This window comes from Nansenia antarctica, assembly GCF_963989245.1.
Source record: "Nansenia antarctica genome assembly, chromosome: 8".
NCBI lineage: Eukaryota > Metazoa > Chordata > Actinopteri > Argentiniformes > Microstomatidae > Nansenia > Nansenia antarctica.
Window position 1 is genome coordinate 39,569,272 of NC_137678.1, and position 12,607 is coordinate 39,581,878.

At 45.8% G+C, this 12,607-nt stretch overlaps 1 protein-coding gene across 1 annotated transcript in view; it reads left to right on the forward strand.

Annotated features, from left to right (window-relative positions):
* The window catches only part of LOC308163606 (copine-8), a 121,456-nt gene that overhangs the window by 43,798 nt on the left and 65,051 nt on the right, over window positions 1–12,607 (forward strand). The window contains exons 5-6 of the mRNA XM_080537775.1: window positions 3,496–3,535; window positions 10,167–10,243. Of these exons, the coding sequence (XP_080393901.1) occupies window positions 3,496–3,535; window positions 10,167–10,243 (117 nt within the window). The remainder of the gene's footprint in view (window positions 1–3,495; window positions 3,536–10,166; window positions 10,244–12,607) is intronic.

Below are 12,607 nucleotides of genomic sequence, written 5' to 3' on the forward strand. Positions count from 1 at the left end.
ATGCGCGTGTACACACACACAGCGTACAGCGTGGGTTGTTTTGCATCCAGGCTGAGTGACAGCGAGGCAGGAATACATGACAGGCTATAAATAGAAGTGGGAGCCCTAATGCAGCCCAGCGAGGCAGAGAGAGTGTAAATGGGTGTGTGTGTGTGGTGTGTGTGTGGTGTGTGTGTCTGTGTGTGTGTGTGTGTGTGTGTGTGTGTGTGAGAGTGTGTGGGCGAACATCAGGTCTCCCTGCGGGCTTTATTGTGCTTGTGTGTGTGTCTGTGTGTGTGTGTGTGTGTGTGTGTGTGTGTCTGTGTGTGTGTGTGTGTGTGTGTGTGTGTGTGTGTGTGTGTGTGTGTGTGAGAGTGTGTGGGCGAACATCAGGCCATACTACAATCTCCACTGAAGGTGGGGTCTGTCTCTCCCTCCCTCTCACTTTCTCTTTCTCTCTTCCCCCTTTCTCTCGTCCTCCTGCTCTTTCTCCTTCTCTCTCCTCGGATCTTCCCCTTTCTACCCCACACATTATTTCTCATTTTCCCCCTCTCCCTTCCTCTCATCCCCCCTTTCTGTTGCCCTACCGCTCCCTCTCCCTCTCTCTTCCTTTCACATTCTCTCTCGTTTAATTTTTGTATCCCCGTCTCTCTCCTTCTCCCAGGGAGGGAGGGGCCCTTTCTTCCCCCCTTGTATCCCTCTCTCAGTCTTTCTCTCTCTCTTAATAACAAATGTGTGTGTGTGTGTGTGTGTGTGTGTGTGTGTGTGTGTGTGTGTGTGTGTGTGTGTGTGCGTGTGTGTGTGTATGTGCGTATGTGCGTGCGTATGTCCTGGTGCTCCAACATGGAGTGGTACTTGGGAGTGGGTCTTGTGGAAGGCTGAGTACAGGACCTCAGCAGCCATCCATTCTTATTTGTCCATGAAATCTGAAATAGAATGTTCCAGAGCAGACAAGTGGAACTCTGCTCTGATGGGATTCTTCCGAGAGCAGAGACGACAGGAGAGTGATGTAGGGCTACAGGGCCGTGTTCATGTCAGCTCTCAGGCTACGCACACACACACACGTGCACGCTCGCGCACACACACACACAGTAAATGCCAGGGCCAGCCATGCACACACAATCGCTAACTGTGTGAGGGGGTCTGTGTCTGTGTGTGTGTGTGTGTGTGTGTGTGTGTGTGTGTGTGTCTGGCAGGCCGGTTGTTTGGGTGGATGCTTAAGTGCATGTCTTTGTAGTGCGTCTCTCAGGAAATTCTGTTTTCATGAATGTAAGCGAGCGTTTCAGAGGAATAGAACATCCGAGTGGATCCTGCCCTCGGCCCCTCTGTGTGTTACACAACAAACATCCCACAGGTTCTCTTCTACAACGCTCTCAGAACGACAAACACAAACCTCAGTGACGTTGGCAGGATGCCACCAGAATATGGGCTGCTGTGCAGACTGGGACTGTTTGTGTGTGTGGTTGTGAGTATGTGAGTGTGTGTGAGGGGCGTGTCTGCTTGAGTGTGTGTGTGTGTGTGAGTATGTGAGTGTGTGTGTGTGTGTATGCAAGTGTGCATGAATGAGTAAGTGTGTGTGTGTGTGTGTGTGTGTGTGTGTGTGTGTGTGTGTGTGTGTGTGTGTGTGTGGTTGTGGTTGTGTGTGCGTTGGGCGTGCCTGTTTCTGTGTGTGCGTGTGTGTGCGAGTGTGTATGTGAGTGTGAATGAATGTGTAAGTGTGTGTGCTTGCCCGTGTGTGTGCGAGTGTGCATGAGTGTTTGTGCGTGTTAATGTGTATGTGTGCCTTTGTGCGTGCATACGGGGAGCAGGTAGGAGACTAGAGGCAGAGAGATATCCAATCAACACAATCAAAGCCCGCTGCTCTTTTGATGTGACTAATCCTGTTGGTGCGAGGTAAAGCTGCAGAGACAACATGGACAGAGGTGATAGTGGCTGAAACCCTCAGCTGTCTCCATAAGTGCCCCCCCCCCCCCCCCCCCTCCCTCAAACCATGTTGTCTGTCAATAGAAATGAACTCCAACAGTTTCAGATTCAATTTAATTGTCATTGGCAGAGTACAAAGTACAGAGACAACCAAACCCGGGCATCTAGCCAGAGCAACAGTGCATCGATTGGGGATTGTGGTGGCCTAGTGGATTGTGAGTTGGACTGGTGATCAGAAGGGGTGAGAATTCAAACCCCATATGGGAACACCACTACTAGTGTGCCCCCACGAGTAAGGCACTTAGCCCTAAGTTACTCCAGGGGGAGACTGTCCCTGTAATGTAATTGTAAGTCGCTTTGGATAAAAGCGTCCGCTAAACAGTAAAAAATGTTAATGTTAGAGATGGGCTGGGGATGTTTCAAGGCGTGCGTGATCGATCGGAGGGTGTGTCCCAGGGCCCATACTGTATAGGCCTAGATAGAGATGACCACATACTCTATATCTACAGTACGACTCTCATGCGGTCAGACCTGGGTTCCGATAGCATTTGAAATAATGTCCAATACTTGTCTGTGCTTGATTGAGTTTGCCTGGAGCAACGGAACCAACGGAATAGTCCCAGACATGCAAAGCCTGCGCATCTACAGTACATAAGACTCTAGGCAGACTCGAGCAAAACGTTCAGAGTATTTGAAATGATTGCAAATACTATTTCCACCCAGGTCTGTATTCAGTGTCGAGTGTTGAAGTCCTGACGGGGGCCCAAATTGCTACCACATCTCCTGTGGTAACCTCTCTGATAATGGCCCTGTCAGTACTCTTACTCTTATTCACCTAACAACCATCGTCCTCGGTCTCTGTACCACTGTTTCACCAGAAACACAGCTACGGGATTCAGAAAGGCTCTCCATGAAGAAAATTGCCTCCAAATACTACCCAGAACAGAGCAGTCCATTTTTTGTGTGCGGTGAAATGACCTGAAGTGTGAAATTGCTTCAAATCGGTCTCTGAATTGTGGGCCGTGTCAAATGTAGGGAGAGGAAACAGGACCAGAGTTCCCTTCTGTTGCTAGTGGTCCCCTGAAGAGCCCGGCTCCAGCCTCAATAATCCACATGAGTGAATAATGTTTTTGATGGAGCTCAAAGATAGCCACTGCAGCGAGCGAGACCCACACGCTCGCGCACCCACACACACACACACACACACACACACGGTCCGACGGATGCAAACAGACACACAGCCACTCAGAAACACGCACACACACACACACACACACACACACACACACACACACACATAAACACACACATAAACACACACACACACACACACACACACACACACTGAGTGATTCACTTTTTTAAGTTTACGCGAGAGTGTTCTTCTGAATTTAGAGGAAGGCATTAGTGAATTTCTTGAAATAGAAATGTTCTGCTCCTCTGTCTGACAGCCCTGCCTTACACAATGACAACTGGCCTTTGTAATTCATTTGCTATTCTCAGGTGACTTGCTGTCACCCTCAATTCCACCCTAACGGTGTGTGTGTGTGTGTGTGTGTGTGTGTGTGTGTGTGTTTCTCCTCTTTTCTCCAGGTACGATGTTGACTCAAAGAGCGCCAACCTGTCAAAACATGTGAGTGGCTAATCCTGACTCTTTCTCTCTCCGCTGTGTGTGTGTGTGTGTGTGTGTGTGTGTGTGTATGTGTGTATGTGTGTATGTGTGTGTGTCTGTGTGTCTGTGTCTGTGTCTGTGTCTGTGTCTGTGTGTGTGTGTCTGTGTGTCTGTCTGTGTGTCTGTCTGTGTGTGTGTGTGTCTGTCTGTGTGTCTGTCTGTGTGTGTGTGTGTGTGTGTGTGTGTGTGTGTGTGTGTGTGTCTGTGCACCTGAGCCTGTGTGTGTATGTGTGCACTTGTGCGTGTCATGCGTGTCGTGCGTCCATTTACTCCCGTGCGTGTGTGTGTGAGTTTGCTTTTGGGTTCATTACCTTATTCCCTCTGCCTCACAGTCCTCTCCCCTAATGACTGTGTGTAGGACTTAGCCGCCTGGTCAGCTCTCCCAGGATAGCTTGTGTACCCATCACTGCCACACACACACACACACACACACACACACACATACACAAACACACACACACACACACACACACATACACACACACACACACACACACACACACACACACACACACACACAATTCCGTTTCCATGTGTTGTGTTTGTTCTGTCAGCCTCTGCCCCCGCCTGGCTATTGTTAGCGTTGGATGAATAAAAGCCCACAAATTACAGTAATTAAAGACAACAATGAGCTCCGTCTGTCTTTGTTGACACACAATAATACCCGTCTAACTCCTAATGACATTTGGGGATTTTCGCTTTGACACCCAGACACAGGTCCCAGCAGGACGGTTAGTCTGGCAGGTAACATGCAGATTACCCTACCATACATTCCCCCCCCCCCCCCTCTCTCTCTCACTTGCTCTACACTTTCCCTCTCACTTGCTCTCCTTCTCTCTGCCACCTCCCCTATGTGGTTTTTAGAGTGGGGTGAGGTGACTTTGGAGAGCCCATCACTGTAATAGATCTGAAAACCCTCTCCAAAGTGGGAGAGTGTCATGGAGAGAGCGAGAGAGAGGGAGAGATGTGTGGGCTGAACAAGGCAATTGGAAATAGTGTATATTACGCTAATCTCCCAATGTGTCATATCTCGTTCACTCTACCCCTGATCAAAAAATGTGGGCTGAGGACTGGAGGTCATTGTTAACAGTTAGCTGTCCCTCTGGAAACATTAGGTGTGTTAATCTGTAGGCAAGGCAAGGCAAGGCAAGTGTATTTGTATAACACAATTCATACAACAGGTTACCCCTTAATATCCAGGACTTCCCGTCCCTTCCTTTACCTGGGGCCTGGTTACCCTTTAATATCCAGGACCTACTGTCCCTTCCTATACCTGGGGCCTGGTTACCCCTTAATATCCAGGACCTACTGTCCCTTCCTTTACCTGGGGCCTGGTTACCCCTTAATATCCAGGACCTACTGTCCCTTCCTTTACCTGGGGCCTGGTTACCCCTTAATATCCAGGACCTACTGTCCCTTCCTTTACCTGGGGCCTGGTTACCCCTTAATATCCAGGACCTACTGTCCCTTCCTTTACCTGGGGCCTGGTTACCCCTTAATATCCAGGACCTACTGTCCCTTCCTTTACTTGGGGCCTGGTTACCCCTTAATATCCAGGACTTCCCGTCCCTTCCTTTACCTGGACCTCGGCGGGTCTATCATACGTTTTTACAAGAAGTACATAGATAAAACATTTAAAAAGACAATAGTTAATGGAAAAAAGACATTCATAGAAGTGTTTGTGTTTAATCATAACTGGTGCAAAACATGAAGGTTTTTAGCTTAGATTTAAATATTTAAGGGTTTTGGCCTGTTTGATTTCTTCAGGGAGTTTGTTCCAGGAGCATGCAGCAGCATGACTGAAAGCTGCTGCACCGTGTTTTGTTTTTACTCTTGGAATTATTAGCTGATTAGTCTCAGCTGACCTTAGGGACCTTGCAGGAATATAGGGTGGGAGGAGATCTGATATGTATTTTGGTCCAAGACCATTTTGTGATTTGTATGTAATTAGGAGGATTTTGAATTCAATTCTCTGAGAGACTGGTAGCCAGTGCAGGGATCTCAGGATTGGTGTAATGTGTTCAAATTTCTTTGTTTTTGTTAGGACCCTAGCAGCGGCGTTTTGGATGAGCTGCAATTTACGAACAGCTCCTTTAGATAGGCCTGTTAGTAGACCATTACAATAATCAAGTCTACTTGAAACAAATGCATGGATGAGTTTTTCAAGGTCTTGCTTGGACATGAAACCTCTCATTCTTGTTATGTTTTTCAGGTGATAGTAGGCTGATTTAGTTATCGAGTTTATGTGGCTGTTAAAGTTTAGATCGGAGCTAGAATTACACCAAGATTTCTGACCTGTTTTTTAGTTTGAAGAGAGAGAGAATCAAGTTTTGCACTGACTTTCGATCTTTTGTCAGGTGCACCGAATACAATTATCTCTGTTTTGTCCTTGTTTAGTTGGAGGAAGTTTTGTGTCATCCAGGCGTTTATTTGCTCAATGCAATTACAGATTGTCAATGGGACTATCGTCGTTCGGTGAGAGGGCTATGTAGATTTGAGTGTCATCCGCATAGTTGTGGTAGGCAATTTTGTTCTTTTTTATGATGTGTACCAATGGAAGCATGTAGAGATTGAATAGAAGGGGGCCAAGGATTGACGCTTGGGGAACCCCACATGTCATTTTAATTTGATCAGATACAAAGTTGCCAATGGAGACATATTAGCTTCTGTCCTGTAGGTATGATCTAAAGGGCAGTTTAGGGCAGTGCCCGAAAGTCCTACCCAGGTTTTTAGTCTATCTATTAGAATGTCGTGGTCTACAGTGTCAAAGGCAGCACTAAGATCTAGTAGTACCAAAACTGAGATTTTTCCGGAGTCTGTGTTTACACGAATGTCATTAAGGACCTTAATAAGGGCCGTTTCAGTGCTATGAAAGCCTAATTGAAAGTCATCAAAGAGATCATTTATTTTGCGAAGTTCTTCGTGGGCAACCATTTCAATAATTTTTCCTGTACAGGGAAGGTTTGATATGGGTCTGTAGTTGTTTAGTACAAATGGGTCTAGGCCGTTCTTTTTTAGTAACGGCTTAATAACTGCAGTTTTCAGGGCTTCAGGGAAGATTCTTGATGAAAGGGATGTGTTAATTATTTGTATTAGTTCACCTGCCATGCAGCTAAATATGTTTTTTTTAAAAGCTTGTTGGCAGGACATCAAGGGCACAGGTGGATGGTTTAAAACGTGACATGATTTTATCTAGGGTCTTGTAATCGATGGTGTTAAATTGTGACATGGTTTTTATGTCCGCCCTATTTGGGGTTGTTAATGGGGACATGTTTTTCATGCCTGACACAGAAGACCTAATGCCTTGTCAAATGGTTTCTATTTTATTGTTAAAAAAGGATGCAAGCTCATTGCATTTACTAGTCGAGTGAAATTCCTGAGCAATGGGTGTTGGGGGATTTGTTAGTCTGTCAACAGTTCTGAAAAGGATGCGGGCATTATTGATGTTATTGTTTATGATCTTAGAGAAAAATGATTGCCTGGACTTGAAGGTTCGTTTTTCTCCATCTGCGCTCTGCTTTACGAGCGCTCTGCTTTTTTCTGTTAGTGACAATGTCCCAATAAAGAGCATGAAAAGTCTCTTTCTCCCTCTCTATCTCTCTCTCGCTCTCTCTCTCTCTCTCTCTCTCTCTCTCTCTGTCTCTGTCTCTGTCTCTCTCTCTGTCTCTGTCTCTCTCTCACCATCTGTGCATGTCAGGGTCTGGAGGCATTAGCTCATTCATGTGACTTATCCTCCTTTTTCTCCACATGGCCTCAGCTCTCCCTGAAGGAGTTTTGAAGGAGTTGTGCTTTTGCCCCCTCACACACACGCGCGCACACACACACACACACACACACACACACACACACACACACACACACACACACACACACACACAAAATCATTGAATCATGGTCTAAATTTTATACCAGAGTTAGAAGAATCAGGTGTGTTTGGGTCGAGCTGGAACACAGGTCTGCCCTCACTACAACCCTTCTCAGACCTGAGATGCCAACCATTAAACAGTTGGGTAAATAGATATTAGATATGGAGCTATTCTTCTTACAATCTTGTCCTTGTTATCATTTTGTAAGAATTCATGCTCTGTATCACTGCCTTTGTAAACCATGTCAAATGTCTGATTATGACTTCAAATGGCTCTTGATGATTGTGACGGACTGGCAGAATAATGAGGATTAATGAGCCTCTGCAGGTTGTTAATTACAGTAAATGTGACAAATAAAACTGTGACATCGTCTGGTTAATTAGGTATTTTTTTTATTTTTTTTATTTTACAGATTATGAAAGTGCAGATTGTAAACTTTCAAATGATGTGACATACATTGAAATAGTTGAAGAAGATATGCTTATTTGAATGTTGGTACACCTCAAACCAAATACCGGAGAATATTGCTCTGAATCAAAACACACGCAAAACAGCTGCTAATAGCTAGCGGCTAAAAAGGAATATCGATATGGACATCTTACTGCATTTATAGCACATCACAACATGCTGACAGAACATCACATACTAAAGAATCATGAAACACGGGACGTGATGTTATACTGTCCATTGTGCCAATGGATGGTACGCACATGAGGTTTGCCTTGATGTTGAGAGTGGCATGGGAAGGATGTTAAATTTCGGGACACATCGTCAGTAGAGTACCTTTGAATCATGGGGTGTTTCGGCCTTTTCAACACTAGACACCCTCATCTAAGGCGGCCAGCTACAGGGTGATCAAGCCTGAGCTTGTGTCCCATGCCCAATCATGAGAATTGCCTGGTTGTTTAAATGGCGCAGCCCACGGCACTATGCAAGGCAGGGGTGTCCTCTTCCGAGTCAGGCCTAGAGCTGACCGCATACCTTGTTCACCCTCCTCCTAAAAACACATAACTACACATAATTAGATGATCACACAGACATCAAAATATATCGCTCATTTGCACGACTTGAGAATTGCCGACATGCAGCACTTTTCTTTTGGCGATGATGCCCCCCCCCCCCCACGCTAACCATAACCCCCCCACCACCAACACCACTAACCATAACCCCCCCATATATTGTACTTTTAACTCCATGCAGTGTAGTAAATGGACACTTCAAGGGAAGGGGGAAGGGTTTCTCTCTCTGTCCTGTTGGATTCTATGATATTTGTGTTTTGTTTGGACTTATGTTGGAGGAACCAGTCTGTCTACATTATTGGTCCCATTCCAGAAAAAGTCACATGGTCTAGTTGAACGTTGTTGAGCAAACAAACAGTAAAGTAAGAGAGATTAGCTAGCAGCGACCTTAACAAAGACAACATCTGAGTGCGTTTGACCTTCAGTCACAAACGTCTTTGATGCCTTGCCGGAATATCAGAATGAGTTGGTGCATGTCATCGCGACATGTGACTATATTTGACCAATCACAAACGGGCTGATATAAAGAGAGATAGGGCTGGTCTTATGATCTGGTAGGTAATGGGTTTTGATGACGAACACTGCACTGACTGTGCATTCGAGCCTTTCCCATGGTGACGAGGGGGGGGGGGGTCACTAAGACGTGAGCTGTTCACCTCTGTTGTCACTGCCCTGTTATCATGGAAAATTACTGCTATTTTTATCTCAGTTTACTGGAAGGATGGAAGGATGAAAATCAGGGTGATTGGGCAACGGTGGTTCCAGAGCATTTTTCTGTGTCTAAGTGAAATACAGTCTATTGATGTCTGTGTGAATATGATTATTGATAATATGTCTCAGGCGTGAGATGGAGATATTAGGTAATGTGGCATGATGGACATGTCATGACACTTTCCTACGATATCTACAGAGAGCTCATTACCTACCAAATATCACCACATAATATCTCTCTCTCTCTCTCTCTCTCTCTCTCTCTCTCTCTCTCTCTCTCTCACACACATACACACACACACACACACACACACACACACACACACACAACAGAACAACAACGGAGGGATTTAAATCAATATTCTCTGGCCAGGAAAGGGACACTCTTGGCTGTTTTAGAGGCTGCTTGCTTGTCCTCCTCCTCCCCATCCTCTGGGGAAATCTTCCACGGGATAAAAAAAACATTAGTGAGTGTTGTAACATGGGAGTGTTCTAACATGGGCGTGTTCTAACATGTGACGAGTAGCAAGCTATGCTAGGAGAGAGAAGAGAGAGAGTACAGAGTACAGTAGTCAGCTCATTCACAACCACACACCATTATTCTTGCCTCATCCCCCAGACAGAAGTTGTCGTTGGGGACAGGAGAATCCATTATGTTAGCGTTGACAATGCAGCAGTCCAGACAGCGGTAATAATCACAAGGCGTTCACCCTCCTCCCCCTCCCCCACACAAGTATATTAACGTCAAAGTCATATTTCATAAACAATTCTCTCTGCCTGTGCCGGCAAGAATTTGCGGTGTGTGTGCGTGCGTGTAGATGTACGTGTACATGTATGTGTGTGTGTGTCTTTATGTCAGTAAACATTCTTTATTCACTATCCAATGTATCTTTGACTACATTAAACTGGACCTCTCTCACCTATTTTTGCACCCTGGCTATGAAGGTTTTACCGGACATCATAATGACTATTATACCTCTGTCCATCTGTGTGTAGGACTTCCTGGGTCAGGTGTTCTGCACGCTGGGGGAGGTGGTCGGGTCGCAGGGCAGTCGCATGGAGAAGCCGCTGGGGTGAGTAAACTCTGCTCCTCCGTTTTACTGCATCACTCAGACACACGAGGCAACGTGTTGTTGCACCGCTTAAACCGCCGAGCTTAATGTGACTTGATCTCTCACACCTGTATAACACCTCTAGCGGCGTCTCAAATGACAACCTTTTCCTCACATAGGCCTTGGATCTCCCGTTAAAGCTAACACACTCTGTGGGGAATTCAATAGGGTGTCATTTTTACACAGACACCTCCATTTTGACATCGCCTCTCTCACCTCACACCTTAACCCTCAAACCTCAACTTGACCGTGGTCCCTACAGTGGTCCTGCCGAGGTTCCTTATTCATTTATTTATGTAAACCATTCATTTATTTATGTAAACCAGCTCCTTCCCTTCTTGTGATTTTTTTTTTTAAAGTGTTTTTTTTCCCCCCTTTCCTAACACCAGGGGAGCCACCCCTCCTACATTTCGTTGTTTGGTACCTGTACTGTAGCAATGACAATAAAGTCCATTCATTCATTCATTCATTCATTTCTAGGACCGTGATCAAACCATGCCCAACTGACCTGAATCCAGTCATCCCATTTTCTTTTTTTGTAATCAATTATTTATTTCAAGACAGTACACATGAAAAACTCACAATTACAACACAAAACAAAATAAGTGTCTGTCCTGACTTTTTTCTTTTTCTTTATCTTACCCCCCCACCCATGGCGATAACATCCCTCCCACCCCCTCCCATAGTTCTTTATTACACTATATTTGGAATATCATAACAGTACAACAATTACAGGTTACATCCACATACAACACAGCTTACAAACACAGTCACTCCACCAACTCTTTTATCTCTTGTATTGCAGAGGTCCATGTTTGGATTGTCCTTTCCTTAGCTCCATGTATTCTGGCTATAGATTGTTCCATGTAGAGTATGTCCAGGAAAGACAGCAGCCATTGTTTACGAGTAAGAGTATGTGCAGTCATCCCATTTTCAGGGTTTACCGTACACTCCTCTGGGACAAGCCCTTTTTAACCCCTATCCCACTTCCCATGTCTTCGATCACCTAAAAGGTAGTGATAAGTATAAGTATAATGATTATTATTATCATATACAAGTATACAACACAATGAAATGCTTGCGCCGGCAGAGCAGCTCTACAACATCGATCAACGTCAACAACACAGTATAATACGTATAAAAACCCTAAGCCTAACCCAAACCCTAAATATAAATATAAGCAATAAAAATAATGACAGTAAATAACAATAGTAACAGTAATACTCGACTTAGATCTGACGGACATCTCTTCAGCGTGTTGTGAAATAACGTCTGGCAGACCGGGGGTCCTGGGGTTGCTGCTAAGGACCCTACTGTCTCAGGTCTCCATTAGACTGTGGTCTCCTGCTCGTTTGCAGTTGGCAGGCCGAACTGAAAGAACTTGTTGGAAGTTGTTATACAACTCTTGGAGTGTATACAAGTCTTCTGAGGTAATGAGGCTGGGCTGTATTGTGCACACACAAACACAAACACACACACACACACACACACAGGTTGATATTTCGAACAGCCGATGTGTGCTTGTGCTCGCTAATGAGCTTGCACGCACATGTGTTATTTTTGCGCTGAACCTCATTATAGAGATTTGGTTCATTCTGCTCGTTAGGCAGTCTCTCGCCTCGACAGGAGCTCTCTCATCCAGGCACACCGTGGACTGCCTCTGTCACAACACTGGGACCCTGACCAGACCAGGCCTAGACCTCTGACCAGACCAGGCCTAGATCTCTTACCAGACCAGGCCTAGATCTGACCAGACCAGGCCTAGATCTCTGACCAGACCAGGCCTAGATCTCTTACCAGACCAGGCCTAGATCTGACCAGACCAGGCCTAGATCTCTGACCAGATCAGGCCTAGATCTCTGACCAGACCAGGCCTAGATCTGACCAGACCAGGCCTAGATCTCCTAGATCTCTGACCAGACCAGGCCTAGATCTGACCAGACCAGGCCTAGATCTCTGACCAGACCAGGCCTAGATCTGACCAGACCAGGCCTAGATCTCTGACCAGACCAGGCCTAGATCTGACCAGACCAGGCCTAGATCTCTGACCAGACCAGGCCTAGACCTCTGACCAGACCAGGCCTAGATCTCCTAGATCTCTGACCAGACCAGGCCTAGATCTCCTAGATCTCTGACCAAACCACCAGGCCTAGATCTCTGACCAGACCAGGCCTAGACCTCTGACCAGACCAGGCCTAGATCTCTGACCAGACCAGGCCTAGATCAGCAAGTACTGTGATATTATCTGAAAAGGGCTTCTGGCTGAAGCTGGAGTATGTTGTGTATCCATTTTGATAAGGCAGTGCTTGTGTATTGGGTTCATAT